An 18,841-nucleotide genomic window follows, 5' to 3' on the forward strand; every position below is an offset into this window, starting at 1 on the left:
GATACCACATTTCATTAAAACTATAAGGAGATGCGTGGTTAAGTCATTAAAATTGTTTGAAAATGAAAATTTTTTAAACTCAGCATCATTCAAAATCATGAATTACATCTTGAAAGGTTGAAAAGAAAAACCACGTACATCAAACTTTAAATAGGGGTAATCTTGAACAAATATAATTAATACCATATATATGTGTGTGATGATTTATAATAACCACTACTCATTTCTTGTTGAGTAATACATTACTTAATCTAACGTTTATTTATAGGATTTTTTTGATTACATCATGTGTTTAAATCTTTTATTATTTTTCACCAACAGGCTTGGTGTGTGTGTGTGTGTGTTATTGTCCCTTTTTGGAAAAAAGGAAAACGTATCCCACAAAAGGAATTAGAGAACAAGAGAAAAACACGATCTGCAAGCTAATTAAGGTATGCACACTACACACGCGTGAAAAAAACTTTATTGTTGTTGTTGTTGTTGAGAATAGGAAAACAAGTTATTCAATACTCATCATTAAGCACAAGTACATGCTAGTACTAAAACAACAACTCTTTTGATAGCGCAAATAAGCACTTACAAAGCAACAACAGGCACACTGATACTACTTAGACACGCAGATGAACTCAGCGTCAGAGCAAAAGACCGTTGTTTTTGAGTTCAGACTTGAGCTTTCCCAGTTCATCCTCCGGCAATATGATCGTCACAAACCTACCTTCACTACCATTCCTCACTGAACCTTTTGGCCATGGAAGCACCAAAACAACCCCTTCATCTCCAACACCTTGAATGCTGCAGTATACAAATTCTGGTTTATGTTCATTCAATTCCAATCCGTACACGTCGACCTCTTCCAAGTCCACAAATGTCAGGTTTGCCCCGTACACGAAGAAATCACTCACCCCATCATCCTTATCTACTGCTTCCTCAATCTCTTTCCTCTCATCCACTCCTTCATCGGCCAGCATCGTCGCCAGCCTCTTCAAATCTGAGTCAACTATTGAATATTCAGCTTCAACCTTGCTTATGATCTGCTTGTTGCCTAGTACGTCGTGGTTGTTGCGAGATGGATCTTTTCTGCATACTGTCACTTTATTTGGTTCGGATCCAGATCCGGGTCCTCGTCTGACCTCCGCGATGGACCGCCAAATCACGGCACACAGAGATTCAAAAGGAGGGGTTTGGTCAATAGTAGGACCCCAGATCTGTGCTTGAAGGTAATTCATCTGAGAGCTTGTTAGGTGGAAGGAGAATGTGTCCATTTTGCGGTTGTTGGCGGGTATCCAGTGGTCTCCCACCGGGTCAACCCGTTTTAAGGTGATTGGATCCGGTCCGGATGGTGACTGGGGGTGGGGTTCTGGGGCTGCTGTTGGGATTGGTCGCGGAATGTTGATGGGCTTCAGGCCCAAACCCGCCATGGCAAGGCCCCATCTGTTCATGAAGTCAGCAGCCGAATCAGGATCCCCCAGTACATGGGCCCAACTTAAGCCCAATGACATCCCTCCGCACTTGAAATGAGTCACCTATAGAAGAAATTTGAGCACACAAAATGATAAAAATCAATGGTTAGGTACAATCTTTTACGTGATGAATTTATTATAAATTTATAATGAGTAATTTTCTTAAAAAATATTTTTTTTGGCCTGAATTTTCTTAAAAAATAATTAAATAAAAAGCTGAGTTATAAATTTAAAATATGCAAAATTGTGCGCGAGTGAGAGCGACTGCCATGAGGTGGGGCTTCTTTTTCGAGGACAGTAAAATAATAAATGAATGAAAGGCACATTCATCATGGCTTAAAGAAGACGACCTTATCTAGGTATCATAATGGGTAATTAAGGAAACATATGGGGCACCATACCATATATGGTCAGATTATCAATGATAAAATAATATTAAACGATGTAATTATGTCATGTTTAACCCGTGATCATGTTAAAATGAAGTCTGGCATGCGTAAGATTATGCATTATCTATCATAGATTGTACGTACTACGCTAGTAGAAAATAAACGATACATGTACTTTTGCTGGAGTTGTACGTACTAGTCATGGCAAAGTATAAATAAGGAAAAACCAATCCAATTTTTAAGGATGCCAACCAATAAAAGTGTACAAGCTTCATATATACATAAATAGAGTTAGGAGATAATGTCTGTCTAATAAAGCACGACTCTTAAATATTCATGCACTGGCCCACGAGGACACTTGTGCGTGTGTGCATTAAAGGCGCGTAACTCGACTTAATTAATCATTTCAAGGTCAGATTAAATGACAACCCCCCAAAAAAAGTCGGTTTACTACTACGTTTTTTTTTCCCAAATAAGAAAAGGCGTAATAAGCGCCCACGCACATGCTATAGTAGTGTGACGAAAACGAAGGCACGCAGGATGAAAATTTAGCTGGGAGAATCAAACATCCAAGATCTTAATTAATTACGAGAAAAATTAATTTTGACCCCCGCGTCAATAATAATTGAACAGGAACAAAATCTAAAACAAGTACAGGTTAGTATAAGTTTTAAAGTTACAGGTTATCATTTTGTAGGATCCACATCCATTGATCTAGCAATAGTATTTAGTTACTACCACCTCGTCTTATCTATAAGACCTCATAAATTATAAACGAAATCTTATAATTAGGATCAAAAGTAGTATGTTGATTGATATTACCAAACAGTCATAACTAATGAATTACTTTTCTTATTCTAATCTTAAATATAAGACCCTTATACAGTGTGTATAAGGATTTTATGTTTACGATCGGAAGAGTAATTAAGTTGAAGGGATAATAATCCACATACATACTACTTACCTGCAATAAAACGGGAGGGGAGAAGGATAACTCAGGACCAATAACTTGGTGAGAAACGAGGAGCTTGTGCAAAGGCCAATCCTTCATGTGGAGCCACTCGTCTAGGGTTTTCTTGCACTTACCCTCGATGAACCTGGCTCCGCAGTCGTTGCACTTGATGTACGGCCGGCCGGACTCCGACCGCCGGAACCTCCCGCAGGTGATGAAGTAGTGGTTGAACCAGCTGAACATGGTCTCTTTGATCTTCATGATGCTCAGCCCTCGCACGGCCTCGCTGTTAAAGAAGTAGATCACTCTGAGGTAGTGAAGCTTCATGGCCAGGTCCAGGCCTGTAGGGCTGTGGAAGACATCGGTGCCGGAGGAGCGAGCGGGGCCGACGGAGGAGAGCTCGATATCACAGACCAAGCTCTCTTCTTCCTGAGGGAACACCATGGCCGGGAGGGAACAAGGAAGAAAAAGGAGTCAGGAATATACGATGAAGAAGATAGATATCACTAGGAGTTACGAGGGGGCGCAGTGAGAAATATACCTATATAGCAGAAAGTGAGAGTTAAGAAGGAGAATTAGGCTCTTTTTAATTAATGGGACGTCACTATGCGTAGGCTCGCTATTGGTTCGTACAAATGAAACTGTTAGTGATCACGCTAGCCTTAAATATTGAGTTCCTCCATCGTTCTCGTCTCTCTAGCTTGCGGTAATACTCTTGTTATTAATATAGAACTTAATTATTAAATTAATTTTAGTTTTAAATATAAGGTTTATTTTTTATGTTTATCAATTTTCTCTAAATTAATCTTATAAATTTTTTCTCAATCATAATCAAATTGAAGAAGGAGAAAGGTATTAAGAAAGATGATTATGGTGTTTTAGGAAAAACATGTCATCTTTTTTATAATTAACTAACTTACCTAACTTTCTTAATCTAATCAAATTAGTTAAATAAGTCTTATATTAAGGATAAGAAGAGTATCTAATCATTTCACTTCATTACCGCCCCGCCCCGGATTTCTTGTTTCTGACAGTTTTTGGGGGGAAAAATTGTACATAATACATATCCTATTTTTATTAATATAAAAAAATAATATTAAAATTTGCAAAAACAGCACTCATCTGCCTCCATTTATAAGATAGACTTTGCTACTTTGTCTTCTCTAAATCATATTATTATTTTCATTTTCACATAATTAGCGAGATCATTCTTGTGTGGGTATATACCTGTACTTTTTGAGATACAAAGTATACGTTAAATAGAGATAAAATTAAATTTATCAAATTTTAAGATATAATTAATGAGATTTAAAATTTTTTTAATTTCAATGTATAATACGTGATGAAAATGTCTTATATGGAGAATAAGGGAGTTGTATATAAAACGCAGACCATCCAACACTACTGGTACTATTATACTATGATGCTAGCAGTTTTTTTAGCGGGGAAGGGTGGTTTCCAATGGAGTTATGTATGAAATTGTAATAAATACTACCTCCGATATTTAATATAGGACTTTGTTTGACTTTGGTATTAAATATAAGATCTAAATCCACTTTGTCTCTAATATTTATGTATTTTTTTTCAAAATAGTCTTTCTAATAATGATAGTTCTAATCAACACACTTGATTAGCAAGAATATTTTAGGAAAAACAAAACCTATTTATGACAAATAACTAGTTTAACTTCTTTTCTTAATCTCCTCAGATTAGTTAACTAACTCTTATAATTAGGACCGGAGCTAGTATATATTTTGTGTGGATTATTGTTGGGAACATGAATGGGAACCACGAGTTATGTGATGCCACAAGATTAGTAGCTACTACTCTTCTAGTTCTTAATATAATATCTATTTAACTAATTTGATTAGATTAAAAAAGTTAGGTAAGTTAGTTAAGTTAATTTGCATATGAGATCGTAACATCATCACAAAAATAAAATGGTGGAAAGTTAGGTATGACTCTTAAACAAAAAATGATAGCATATACAGTAATGTACAATTTAGTCAACTACAATAAAATATGATAGCAACACAATTTCCTCTTTAGAAAAAAAGAGAAGAAAAGCACGGAGCAAAGCAGGGCCCTGGCTTTGAATGAGGATTCACGAGCTAACTATAGACACAGAGCCAACTTGCGTCATTAAATGAAATCCGAATATCTCAACCACCATACGCTGCGGATTAATTCCCAATAGTTATGCTATGCATTTATCCTTCCCTCCATTTCAAAATATGGGGCTCCTCTCATTCAGGCAGAGGTCTAGTTCATCCTTCACTTTTCAGCTTTTGAGCATTCTATTCATATATTTATATGTTTTCTTAAATCAATCATGAAATATAAAATTAAAATAAGCTGTGCATGTTTGTACTAGTCTCATATCATTTCTCAGGAAAAAAATAATTTTTAATTGAGAAGACTGATATTTAATTTAATTTAAGATTTATGATTAAAAAAAACCCTCGTCTGCTATATCCTCCCTCCAGTCTTGTTATTTATAACACACTTAGAGGAAGGATTCTTCTATAAGGCACCGATAGATTTAGTTGTTATAACATTTTCCTTTTACTCATATTTAATGTTAATGCAGAAAATTAAAAATATTTTCTAAAAATGTATTTAGTATGGGCAAAAGAAGAAACTTCTTTAATTTTTAGACAAGTTTGTAATGAGTTTTTAGAAAGAGAGAAAGGACGGAGAGATATGAGAATGATTTGTAAGTATAGGGAGAGAAAACTTTAATGAAAACAAAATTGAAAAATGTTGTCAATTCTATAATGCTAACTTAGAACTTGCAATGAAAAGTTTCAAAATAAAAAATATGTTTAACTGTTCACTTATTATTGAAATTTTTTAGTAATTATCTTCTTTCTTTTGAATCTAATAGTAATTTTCCCTAGAAAAAAATCTCAGCTATCAAATGCAAAAAAAAAAAAAAGAGGCATATTACCATGGTGACTGACTGGTGAGTTTAGTGGTAGTCACAGAAACCATCAATAAAATAAAATTTAGGGCTTGCTTGGATTCATGATCAATAAGCATATTCACATAAGCTGAGATATAAATTTTCTTACATATTTACTTTCTATTTCGTAAATTACAATTAAAAAACTATTTATAAGCTATTCTAAGTAATCTCTTAATAAGCTGACATTATATTTTCATTCCAACTGCTTAATTATTGGCCAGGTCCCATCCTTTGTCTTCATCCGTTTACTTCCGTGTTTTAGTTTATATGCGCATTAAAGCTTTCCTTATCTGAACAATGTGAGAATAAGTAAAAGATGGTCTACCTTGATTCCATCACGTCAAATTTCAATTCATATATATGTTTCTTTCAGACTGTCGGGAAAAAAGAGTATAGTATTTTTGTTCCATATAACATAAATAATAGAACTGGAGAAGCATAAATACCACAATAACTGTCTACCCACCTACAGCTCACCACACAGATAATAATTTATGACTTGGCATAACATCATTCTCCTAACTGCAGAACTGTCTCCGCCTTCAAGAATCGGTCTCTGCACAGTGCACGCCACTCATGGATTCAAATCATAATACATTTGCTTTCCCCATTGCATTGCAGCGATCAAGGAATTTAATTTTTATTCGTTCATTTAATCCTACATTTATTTCTTTTATGGTATGTATGCACAGCATATACAAAAAGAACGTCTCAGTTACTATAATTAGCGCGCGCGCGCGCGCGCACACACACATATAAAGGAATTGACGTTTCATGTTTGTATGTCAACCAAGCAGAGACGCAAGTCATGAATCCGACATATATAAATAAAGCTCCTACGTACGAATGTACTCCCATCATATTTATAAGGGAAAAAAAGAAGAAGTGTTTTTTTAATGATATTTATAAGTCATATCGTTAAACTTCTCATATAAATGTATGATTATGTCTTCCATTTGCTATTGTATAGAATTTATATTCATAGGACACAGTGTACATTAAATAGAAATTAAAAAAGAGTTACTGAGATTCTATAACCATGCCGGTGGCCCATCCGCGTCCCAGTTGTGTGAAGTCGGTTGAATCAGCACTGAATTATACAGCATGAATGTGAGAGTTTGTGTTCCCCAACGGCCCCTTTGAGGGGTCCCTAGTAAAGGTTTCCAAACTAATTATCTTAATCTCATTATTATAACTGATACACGCAGAGAGAAACATGTTGGAATCCCATCAGTTGTTAACTCTGTAAATATCTTCCTCCAGCCCCAAATATCAATCCGACCCTTTTAGCCGGTAGCCTCAGATATTTTCAGGTTACGGGGAGGGGGTCCTTAATTTGTAGGGTACTTGATGGACAAATAATTGACTGCGGTGGGTTCATCGATTGAGCTTTCTTTGAAGAGCACCATGAATGCAAGTGACCCATCATATGCAAAAGTAGCTGCACATGAAGATTATTTCTTAGGAAACGCTAGAGCGAGTGATCTGCTTTTCGTCATCATGGATTCTGGTTTATGGTTTAGGATTTACGTTAGCTTATATAATCATTATTTTTTATTAGTTACATTATTTCAATTATCATTATCATTTTTTACTAGTAATTATCATTAAAATTTTGGTAATGAATTTTTATCTGATTTCTAATAAAAATCAAAAATAATTTTTTTATAAGACAATTATCATTTTAAATACTCTTCAGTTTAAAATTTTAGGATCAAGGATACTGGTTTTCTTGAGGTCCCTTTTTTGGTATGTTGTTCACGGTCCAAATTTATAAAATTAATGTAGGTCTCATGCATCATAGGAAACGAGATGAATAAATCTCATTATTCATGAAACATGAATAATTATTTCACTTGTTAAACTTTTATATCGTATAAAGATATTCAAAAGGATAGACTGCCTTTTATCTTTCATATCCTGAAAAAAAGCAACTAGTTTTCCCAGCTGCAAAGGATATTTTCAAGGGAAAATGAAAAGATGTTGAAAAATATGATGATTCAAATCAGGCACCTAGGAGTTCAAAATGACAAAAAAAAGAAGTGATGTCAGATGGAGTATTTTGCAAATGTAGTTAAATAACTAAAATACCTTTATATCAAAAAGTTTATTAATAAGTTTGGTATTGACAATGACAAATATTGAATAACAAATGATAAAAAATATATTAGTAATAACAAATTATTTATTAACAAATTGTGAATTGATAATAATAAGTGTTGAACAACCAAAAACAAGAAATATACTGACAATGACAAGTTTGATAGTTTTTTTACCAAATCTAACCCAAAGACATTTTAGTTATTTAACTATATTTGTAAAATATCAGATCAAGTACTACTTTCTTTTTGGTCATTTTCAACTTTTAAGTGCTTAAATTAAAAATGAAAATTTTAGGATTCTTTTTTCTAAAATTTTTCCTATTTTCAATTAAAAACAAAAGAACAAAAGAAATATATAAGCCGTAGGCTGGTAGGCTACACATAAGGCGGGGTTGCCAGGAGCGCACACAGTGGCCTCCTCAGAGAGGGGAAATATTTTGGGCTTCGTTAACAAGGCCAGCCTCCCTCTCCCAAGCTTATAATAGAATTTAAATTTGCATAAAAGCTCGGGTTTCTCAAGAAATTTCCCGCTCCCCACAGATTTTAATGCAAAATGCTCATATGATTTTAATGAAACATCAGTATATCAGCAACTGCATCAATCCTGCTATGACTTGCTAGGTGCAAAAGAGACGACCATCCGTTTTTTCTAATCAACCTCGCTCATTTAACAGTATGGATGTGAGCAAAATGATGGGAATTAAGAATTTACAGGAAACTGAACAATGAATGAGACTACTACTTTTCCTTCTCTCGCACATATTTTTGTAAATAGGGGTTCTATGTTACAAATCAAAATTGCGGTGGGGTTGCAGAGGCCACATCTAGTTTGTTTCTCTTACATCTTCTATTAGAAAGAGCTTCTCAGCTCCGACCAAAAATAGAAAAGAAAGCAGCACAAGCTCTCAAGTCTCCCCTTCTCAGCAACCTGCAGCTGCCTTTGTGAAGCCATCTCTGTACCAAGATATCTGAAGCAAGAGCGGCACCCCGAGATCTTGGCCTGCTGGCACTGCAACATGGTACGCAACCATTCATGACAGAAGTTCCTTCGCATTCAGTATAAGATCAAGATGACGTCAAAAGTTTTCATCCCAACATTTCAAAGATCAAAGCACACGATCAATCATTACTTGCTGCCAAAGAATGAAGAAACAGAAGACTGCATCGAGAATCTTGGAATCTATTTCTAGACACAGATGCTGCTGTCCTGCCATGTGGGTTGAGTGAATGGAGAGTTCCATGTGTTGATATGATCGCCGTATCACTTGCAGCTTCAAAAACCATTCAGTATGGAATGACATACGGCAGAGCATAAACATCTGGCTCTATATGCAGAGCTTCCGCCCAAACCTGCTCTGTTCCCACAAGCTTTGAAGACTCCCCCGTTGGCCTTTTCTTTGGTAAACCTTGGCTGCCAAACAACCACTCTTGATCATCAAAGTCAGGCTGCTCGTCCATTTTCGGTACTGAATATACCTGGCTCAGGTACTTTGAATCTGGATGGGGCGGTTTTGCAGAAGTTTCTTCATTTACAGGATCAGCTGGCACAGTAGCACTGATGGGCTTGTTTAGGGAATCTGCAGATGGCCGAGCTCCAATGATGCCATTTTTCTTCTGTTCCTTGTTATCCACCTTAAAGTTGGTGGCTGCTACTGGACTATCGGAGGCATGTGGAATGGAACTTTGGCAAGGTTTCACTATCCTTCCATTCTCGGTGAATGGATGAGGGGAAGAGGATTGTCTAGGCAACTTGCTGGGCCAATTGTCACTGGCTGTTTAAAAAAACAAAAAACAAAACAAAACAAGAAGTTAATGATAGACTTGTGAGCCAATAACAAATCAGAAAGAGCACACACGACCTGGGAAAAGAATTTACCCACATTAATGAAAACACAGTTTTGGTGTGTGCACGCGTGCATGTGAAATCAAGGGAATCCCGACATTAAGTCAAAGGATTCAGTGTCTGGTATTCAGGTCAACAAAATATTACTCGAAACACTAAATGCCCTATTTGCATTCACATACAACTGGAAGAGCTCATTGAGGAGAAATGGAACGTGATTTGTCATGAAAAGCACTCACCATGCAGGATTCCATTTGATTCTATGTCCTTCCGTTTCTTGAGGTTTTCCCCACCAACAGAGTTCTCCTGGCTGTTCTTGCTAACCTGTGGGAAAGAATTTGTACTCATAGGGCCACCTTTGTTGCTCACTTTAAACATATTTTGCACTGTGTTCTTATGTTCAGTTTGCTCCTTCACTTTCTCCTTTTTTTTCTCTTTATCCCTGTCTTTGTCCTTCCCATGCCCCTTTTTCCCCTTGTCTCTATCTTTCCTTTTGTCTCCTGGTTTATCATCTTTCTTTTCCTTGCTTGTTTCTCTTGTTCCCAATGTAGCTTCCACAGCTCTGTTAAGGTTCTTCTCCAAAGATCTGGGCATTCCACCAACTCTGGAATGAAAATTTCCAGCATGATTGTGGACTGTTGCATTTTCAATAGGTCGGGCCTCAGCCCGGATTCCTTGCCCATCAATCTTCTTAACATCAATACTCTTATCCTTGATTTTTTCCTTGCCATCAAGCCAGGTACTGCTATCTTTAGGCAGCAGCTTAGGAGTCGGCTCATCCTTTTTTTGGCTATCAAAGGTAAACCTCTGAACGAACTGATTATCAGCCCTTCCATCCTCCTCCTTAATTTTCCTGCGCAACTCCTGACCCAATTGATTGCCAGCTCCACCATCCTCTTCCTTAATCCTTCTCCCCAACTCCTGAAGAAATTTTGAATCTTTATTCTCCTTGGCCAGGTGATTATTTTTCTCTCTGGCCTTCTCTCCATTGTTATCAGCAAAATGTTTGGGAAGTCTCCCCTCCAGCAAGATACCCTTCCTATCATTTTGCTTAATTTCTTTTTTGATGACTTTACCCGCATTGAGACCTTCTGTTTGTCCAGGGAATCCCTTCTCATCAGCAGTGTTGTTTTTATTTTTATCCTTTTCCTTTTCCTTGTCTCTGTCTTTCTTCTTTTCTCTGTGTTTTTCTTTTTTATCTTTCTTTTCTTTGTGCTTTCCATCCTTTCCTTCTTTCTCTCTCTTTTCCTTACTTTCCCTCTTCTCTTTGTCCCTCTTCTCTTTTTTATGTTTCTTTTCTCTTTGCTTTTCCTGAAAATCATCAGACACAAAACAAATATCAAGAATAATTATCAAATGAGGACAGAAATAAATGAACATACAACCACTTGGCTGTATCAAGTAAAAAGTACAATAAAATCATGTTCACAAGGAAAACATACATAGACAAGCATACTTAAGCAGTCTGCTGTCAGATTGAAGAGAAAATATCACAGCAATCCCCATTACCTTATACCACTAGATACCAACCACCACAAAATCATGGTAATTATTATTCTTTATACGTAACCCGTTGGATAAGTGAAGTCCCCCTCTCTCAAATATCCTAACGAAAAGACTCCTGGAAGTAAAAGATTTTTGCATAGCCCACTATGACCCACAAATAAACCAGGAAACTCCAACAATAACAGGTAGAACATCCTCCAGAGTACCAAAATCTTCTCAAACAAGAAAATGATACTCATCATATTCATCGGAACAAATTAAGGCAGAAAGCAAACAGCAAACTAGCTGCTCAATTATCTTCTTAGTCACAACAAGCAACTCACAACTCCACCAGATGAGATCGGCAGACCACAATGTATCCAATGTTTAAATAAAAAACAAACATAAAAACATCTATCCATAAAAGTGTTAAGCCATATAGAAACCTAGAATATTTATCGTGCATCACAAAAAAAAAAAAAAAACAAATAAAGAAAGAAAACTTCTCATTTAGTTTAGAATTGGTTGCAATTAAGCGATGGGAAGAAGAGCTCACTGTTGATTATTGATGCATCAAGGGGATTAATTTTCTCAAATTCATACTGGATATGCCAGTTACTCCTATTCTATAAAACACTTATACAAGTGAGGTTATCTACTATGCACATTCCATTTTTAGAGAGTACCAGACACTTCAGAGGATCTTCCATATCTAATAGGGCCTATCTTCATAATTTCAAAGAAGATAATGAGCAATGAGTAATGTTATTCATTTATTAAGCTAAAACTTAACAGCATATAATATAACTGGCCATGACAAGGTTTTTCCATTGGCCATCCACCACATTTCTTATCCATACATTAACTTTACACTCCACGCTAAGACTCTGCCATCCCCCCAGGCATACTTCTCTAGATTTTCACTTTTCATGTTCCTGAGTCATTTAATATCAATCGTTTTTAGAAAGGCATCAGCACACATCAACCTGAACTTATCAAGTAGCGTGCATTCCCCAATTGGTTATTTTACTTCTCTTAATCCGATCTAGACAATCTTCGATTACAAACTGCAATGAATTCAGCAATTAAACATTTTACACCATATGTAAGCTCAGAGAGGGCCACGTCACTAAAGGTAAATATTAAATTCGATCTACAGAAACAAGTAACATTAAACTCAATGGATGCAACATTTATTTCTCCGAAACAAAATGCGTGAAGCTTCTAAAGAGCAATAAGCAAATAAACTCTAATCAGGTCATCAAGCCAAATTATTCATTTTATTAAGGCCATTTTTCCTCCCACTTCTTCCACAGGAAAATGTTTTCACACTTTGATCAGAGCATAATTGATTAATTATGACAGATTCTTTATGGGAGTAAAAAAATCTATGGCCATTCGAAATGAATGGGAAAGAAATAAATTAAAATCAGAATTGTAGGATAACCTAACGCTATTTACATAAATAGAATGAGAAGTTTATTCAAAAGTAGAAAAAGACAGAGCAAGGCAAGGAAATTTGAGCAAAGGCCAAAAGTGATCTTCAAGCAGTGAATCGTTTGATATCTAAGGAGAGAATGTTGCCTGACAGCCAGACCAAAAAGTTAGTTCATTTTGCATTTACTGAAACCTCATTTGATTCCATTAGGATTATTGATGGGTAATAAATCACAACAGATCCTGCAGGTCAAGGATAACCCAAATAAAAAAAAAAAAAAAATCCGACTAGCAAAACAAAATGACATCCAAAAGTCAATATTGGCTCATACCTACTTGCACTTATTAGGCAAATAACCAAAAGGAAAAAAAGGGGAAAGAAGCTTTCAAAAATATTTGTTAAGGAGAGCTCCTTTAGTTCTTTAAGCAAATGATTATCATGGATGCCTATAATCAAATGAGCACAGGTCTTAGTTTTCAAAATTCTCACTCCTACTGATGCAAAATCAATGGCGTGCAAGCGTGAAGACAGCATATGAGTCAAGACAAATCTGAAGACACTTTTGCCAAAGCCACAAGTGAAGACGGTAGCCATTTTGGCCTTTTTGAAGCCACATAAGACACATGATATTTCTTAAACAGAACTGTACTTTAACATCTCCGTTGTTATTTCACAATTGATGGGACCAGAATAATCATACCATATTGGCAGCTCATATCTACCACCTGCTTCGTGTCCTCTTAAACCACAGAATATGGCTATTATTCTGCAAAGAGCTGTCCTAATCCTATTATTTCATTAAAAATTCTTTTATTATATATATATATTTTAAGAACAGCCTGGGAGGGCACAAATCTGGGTGAGCCACCTAACGAATTGAAAGCTAAGCTTTGTTCTAAGATGAATAGAAAGCAAGAAAGCAAAAATTATAGCATCAGAACAAATAAATAAGCAACTATAATAAGCATGTTCAAGAGAGGAGCACAGGGCACGCAACAAACATCTGCAATAAATTTCTGCTCGAGAGATTCTTGAAGCTTGTCATCCATCTAACTGTGCCATGTTACTTGCAAGAATTTCAGCTCCAAATCTTGCTTATCTTACATAACAAGAGTTTATGCATTTTGATCAACTATTAATCAGGACGTTACTTACACAACCAGAAACAATTTGAACCAAATATTACCTCTGCCAAGCCCTTATTCTTAAAGGGTAGGTTACACACGTGCACACAAAAGTTTTCAAAAAACAAGAAATCTTCCTTTTGTCCCTAAATACGTCTTCATAAAAATTTCTATGTAATACTTACTTCCAAAAATACCCCTTTTAGGCATAATATTTGTTTCTAGGAAGGTATATACTACATACATATATATCATCCACAGAGGAAAGCGCTGAATACTTCCCATATCCAATGAACAAATGATTCACTTCTCCCCACAATTTCAATTTCATTACAAATTTCTAACTGATTATAATAACCACAATCAAATACACTTTGTCAACCTATAGGACTCTCAAGTTTAAGACACGTAATTGCTTATTCCATTATCATATATCAAAGAATATTTCCTTGTATCAAACAACAATCAGGTCCATACAAGATTCCCCCCCCCCCCCCTAAAAACATAAACGGCCAAAGAAGTCCAAAACTCATAACTTCAGAAAGTGAATACAGATGCAAGCAGGTATATTCATGCTTCAGAAGTCAGAACCCTTCCACAGAAAAAAGGCTCCAAAGCTTTAAATGTGCATGGAGCACATGCACATACACGCATGCACTCGCACGCACGCGAACTCTCATACTAGAAGTCAGAACATAAACATGTCCTCCCCGAACCATCATCAATTATCACATGAGATCTCAATATAATAAAGGTTCTAGAAAAGTTTCATGAGAAAAATACTGATATTGACACAAAACTGATGTCAAAGACTTTCCTTTGCCACAACATGTACAAGAAGTTATAAAACCAAAAACATCTTTACATGGAATCACAGCATTACAACATAATAGACAAGTTAAAATAATAAATTCTCATCATTAACTAATATACAGGAAGAATTTCATAAAAATCAGTGTGAAATACATGAATGAAGCTGAGCATGTCTACTTTAAATTATCATGTTATCCTTCCACCCTCGTCAACAATTGACAGATTTGCTCGACTTCGTCCTTAAAAAACTCGTATGTCTTATACAGTCATACTACAAATCACAAGGTCCAAATTCTGAGTATCACATAGAAAATCCAAATATGAGACTTATGAAATGAAAAAGAGTCATCATTTAATATGTCATGCAATCAGACCTGCTTTCATATTCCAATAACAAACTTCCGTCAACCCAAAAGTAAAATCACAACTTTTCATAAAATAGCAAAGAGACATTGCTTCTCCAATCATCTTAAGCTGAGCAGGCCAGAAAATTAATTGAACTCAGCAGACGGATATCTTACAAGACCTTTTATTCTTTCAGACACCTACTCTGGTAGATGCCGTTTAAACTTTCCTATATCATCAGCCAACTTATAACTGGTTCTACACAAACTTAACTTGTTCAGAGGTAATACATAAAACATTTTTCAAAGGTAATCGAGACGCAGTAGCGAATCCTGTTAAAAAGTAAATCAAGTTTCCGCTAAAATATTGTTAATACATGTTAAAAACCCAGCAACTCACAAGAAAATCATTTTAGCATCCAAGTCACCGTTATCCCAATTAGATGCACTCTCAAATACAGGAAAAGTATAATAACCTTTTTAAATAGGTCCAAGTCATCTGTTCTCCCCTTCTTTTCATATCCTGGTGGTGGAAATGGAAAGCAGCGCGACATTGCACAAAATCCTGATATACCCAGTGTATGATCTTTCAGAAATCGAGAATACTTCAATTATTCCACAGTAGTGCTGTTCCAGTAAGGGAACGAACCAGCAACAAGGCTCCTGTCCATGCACCATGTCAATGCATTCATTTCCAGCTTTAGTATTCCTCCATAAGCTTCTTACTCGCTAAAACAAAGGCTACAGAAACTACCCACGTTTATTTCCCCTCGAATATTTCCTATATTTGATTAAATCAATGTGTTGCACAGCAACCACTCAACCTGACTAATAAAAACACGACCCCGGTAATTGCAAAATATTAAGCTGAGACTATGTCAATCCAAATGGTTTCTTGAATTTTGGAAATGGAGTGCTGCAATCAGATCCTCGTGGCAGTTTTGGAGGCCAATAAAATATCATCAGCTCCTTCCTATTTCCTTTGTCCAATACCAAAATCATCACCCAGTGAAGGCCAAAATACCCAAACTGCTAATGATTTCTCAAAGTCTTTATGTCGGCCAACACAGTTAGTCAATCAGTACACGCAATCTTCTTCCATGCTCAATGTTAAACACCATCTCAGGCAATCTCCAAGTGCAAGTGCTCAATCAGTGTATTTCCGAATCTATACTCCAAATCTTTGAGAAGATCGGTGCTCATGCCCATTTCACGCAAACCCCACAGAGAATGAACCCAGTGCACACTTCTCTGCTCTGATGCAGAGTAAACTGATCAAACCGGAAGCTTTCTGCTATGATCAAACAGAAATTTTCGAATTCAGTGACTATCCAGTTACGATCCAATAAAACCCTAGAAAATCCACTAAAACAAGTTTAGTAATACCGACCCCGAGAGGAAACCCTAATTTTATTTCTGAAAAAAAATGCATTCGAAAAAGCAGTGGAAAAAGGGCCCAGATTGAAGGAAATAGAAAGAATCAAATACTCTTTTTTTATACCCAAGTAATAATAGGTATCGATCAAAAGGGGGAAAAGAAACTTGATTCGAAGCGTTAAGAGGAAAACTTGGATGAGAAAAAAAACGAAATTGGATTGTCAGGAGCTAATTGACAAGGAGAGATTATCTTGTCCACTGCAAGGTGGGCATTGTAGGAGGTACAGGATCTCTCTCGCACGGATAGATAAATCGTAACATATATCTGTGTCAATATGAATATATGTATGTTATGCAGGAGGGGTATGAGAAATCTCGCGGGAGAGTACTTTTTATGTTGGTGTGGTAGTATGCTAGAGCTAATTGCTCCCGAAGCTAGATTCTGGGTTTTTCTTTCTCTTTTCTTCCCCACTCTTCCTGCGTCTGTCTGTGACCTCTCTTTGTAGGTAAGTCTGCGTTTGTGTGCGGGTGTTTCTGTTTCTCTTCTCTTTTCTTTCAAGGGAGAGAGAGGGAGGAGGAGAGAGAGAGAGACTCTCCTTTCACTCCTGAATAGGTTTTTGTTCGGAAGCTACACGCGACGAGCAGGGGCAATTCGGGGAAGCCGGGTCTCATGCGCCCTCAGAAACGAATCCCTGTGGGGCCCCGCATGTGTATTCTTCCTTCAATGAATATTAATGAGAACTTCAAATTATGTTATTACAACCAAAAAAAGGGCTTTCTGTTGAGTTTTGCCCCCCAAGATACATTCCTGGATTCTTATCTGTTCAGTTTTGGCTACAAATTTTACACTGTATACACATAGACATAAATCTTACTACCTTCTGTCTTTAATATAATACTACCTCCAATCCTTAATATAAAATCCTATTTGATTTTTATTTTGGTCCTAAATATAAGATCCCAATCAATTATGTCTCTCATATTTATACATTTTTTCAAAGTAATCCTTTTAACAATGATAGTTCTAATCAATACACTTGATTAGCAAGGATATTTTAGGAAAGACAACACCTATTTAGGACAAATAACTAACTCAACTTACTTCCTTAATCTCCTCAAATTAGTCAACTGGCTCTTATAATTAGGACCGGATGTAGTATCTTATTTGACTTTTATTTTGATCCTAAATATAAACTTCAATCCATTTTGTCTCTAATATTTATATATTTTTTTCTAAGATAGTTTTCTAACAATAATAGTTTTAACCAATAACTTGATTAGTAAGGATATTTTAAAAATACAACATCTATTTATGACAAATAACTAACTTAACTTTTTTTTTAATTTCATCAAATTAGTTAACTAACTCTTATAATTAGGATTGGAGGTAGTATTTGTTTATCATCGCTGGTTGCAAAGGTTAATCCTTCATTGCAATTTTAGCATGTACTTGGGATTTGTTGTATTGTGGGATTTTGTGTATACATGCAAAGCAAAAGAGGAAGGGTTATAACCAACACGATTTGAACTTTTTTTTCCCCCCTCTCGTGTATGTAGCCATGCAGATACATTATAATAATTCTAAAGGCATGCTCATATCCCTGATATGCTAGTACAGCGAGGGTTTAAATTTCCCATCATTAAGCCTTAAATGAAATTAATGACATTTGTTGTTCTCTTGGCCTGAGTCTCTTTAATCAATCATGCCAATATAGTTGGCCTAACTGTTAGAAGGATGTATTTGTTCAGTTTATGAACCAATATTTATATTAACAATCTTTAATTTAAAAGAGCTTATTTGTAAATTTGCTGAGAAAATTTTTCTTTATAAGCATTGTTGTTTAGGAGTTTTTTTTTAATTCAATGTCATCCTAAAAATTCAAAAAAACGTCAAGATATTGTCACGCCTCATTAAAAAATTAACGTTAACTTTTTAATGATAAAGGATAACATTACTTTATTTTCATATTTCCCAAGCAACTTTGAACACACAAAAAAATCTAATGTAACATTACTTTTGAGTAAAAATTTTACGAACAAATATATACCTTAAATGCTTTTAAAAATGTACGATTTATATAGTATTTTTGTTTTAGTTTTGTTCACTTTACTCACAATATATTGAAGGTATTCAAAAATTGTCATTTGAAACTTTTGAGTTTCAATTGATATGTAGATCAAGACAAGCAAATATCACTAAACATTCGCTTGTGTAAATATGTCACCCCACTTCTGTCCCTATTCACTTCAATGGTTACATTAAATGCTCGCTCTTGCCGTCTCACACACACTTCAACATACTATCTTTTAAGTGGAATTTTTCATCAATGACAAAAACGACGTACCAACTTTTTCTGGGATGATTTATTTAAAAGGTTTCAAACAAAGATGTAAATTTAATGTGTGCTCGTATACCTCTTCAATATACAAGACCTTTGCCCGTTTAAACATAGCGAAAATATTAACAAGCCATGTATCTCAATGCGCATCAAAACTGAATCTATAAATGTCAACGTATTAATGTCTACATGAAGACTGCAATCACA

At 35.6% G+C, this 18,841-nt stretch overlaps 2 protein-coding genes across 3 annotated transcripts; both read right to left on the minus strand.

Annotated features, from left to right (window-relative positions):
* Positions 1-416: 416 nt before the first annotated feature.
* Positions 417-3,337, minus strand: LOC114718495 (protein ECERIFERUM 26-like). Its single transcript, XM_028903827.1, has 2 exons — positions 2,814-3,337; positions 417-1,523 (listed from the first exon to the last, which is right to left on the minus strand). The coding sequence occupies exons 1-2, from the start codon at positions 3,243-3,245 to the stop codon at positions 633-635; spliced, it is 1,323 nt and encodes a 440-aa protein (XP_028759660.1). The 5' UTR covers positions 3,246-3,337; the 3' UTR covers positions 417-632.
* Positions 3,338-8,412: 5,075 nt separating this feature from the next.
* LOC114718533 (myb-like protein X) lies at positions 8,413-16,886 on the minus strand. Of its 2 annotated transcripts, none has more exons than XM_028903880.1 (4): positions 16,685-16,886; positions 15,395-16,209; positions 9,954-11,025; positions 8,413-9,643 (listed from the first exon to the last, which is right to left on the minus strand). In XM_028903880.1, the coding sequence occupies exons 2-4, from the start codon at positions 15,470-15,472 to the stop codon at positions 9,156-9,158; spliced, it is 1,638 nt and encodes a 545-aa protein (XP_028759713.1). In that variant the 5' UTR covers positions 15,473-16,209; positions 16,685-16,886; the 3' UTR covers positions 8,413-9,155. The 2 variants fall into 2 exon arrangements, with proteins under 2 accessions (XP_028759713.1, XP_028759714.1); XM_028903881.1 differs by having other exon boundaries at positions 16,420-16,886.
* Between the last annotated feature and the right edge of the window lie 1,955 nt (positions 16,887-18,841).

The sequence above is a fragment of the Neltuma alba genome, unplaced genomic scaffold (assembly GCF_004799145.2).
Source record: "Neltuma alba isolate B1F8T4 unplaced genomic scaffold, ASM479914v2 tig00011850_pilon, whole genome shotgun sequence".
NCBI lineage: Eukaryota > Viridiplantae > Streptophyta > Magnoliopsida > Fabales > Fabaceae > Neltuma > Neltuma alba.

What these genes read in the sequence shown, in the direction of transcription:
- LOC114718495 (XM_028903827.1), bottom strand. Translation starts at nt 3,245, where the DNA reads ATGGTGTTCCCTCAGGAAGAAGAGAGCTTGGTCTGTGATATCGAGCTC. An exon ending in CCCCTCCCGTTTTATTGCAG is followed by an intron (nt 1,524 to 2,813) that starts GTAAGTAGTATG and finishes TTTCTTCTATAG; the next exon opens with GTGACTCATTTCAAGTGCGG.
- LOC114718533 (XM_028903880.1), bottom strand. Translation starts at nt 15,472, where the DNA reads ATGTCGCGCTGCTTTCCATTTCCACCACCAGGATATGAAAAGAAGGGG. An exon ending in ACTTGGACCTATTTAAAAAG is followed by an intron (nt 11,026 to 15,394) that starts GTTATTATACTT and finishes GATGATTTTCAG; the next exon opens with GAAAAGCAAAGAGAAAAGAA. An exon ending in ATCAAATGGAATCCTGCATG is followed by an intron (nt 9,644 to 9,953) that starts GTGAGTGCTTTT and finishes TTTTTTAAACAG; the next exon opens with CCAGTGACAATTGGCCCAGC.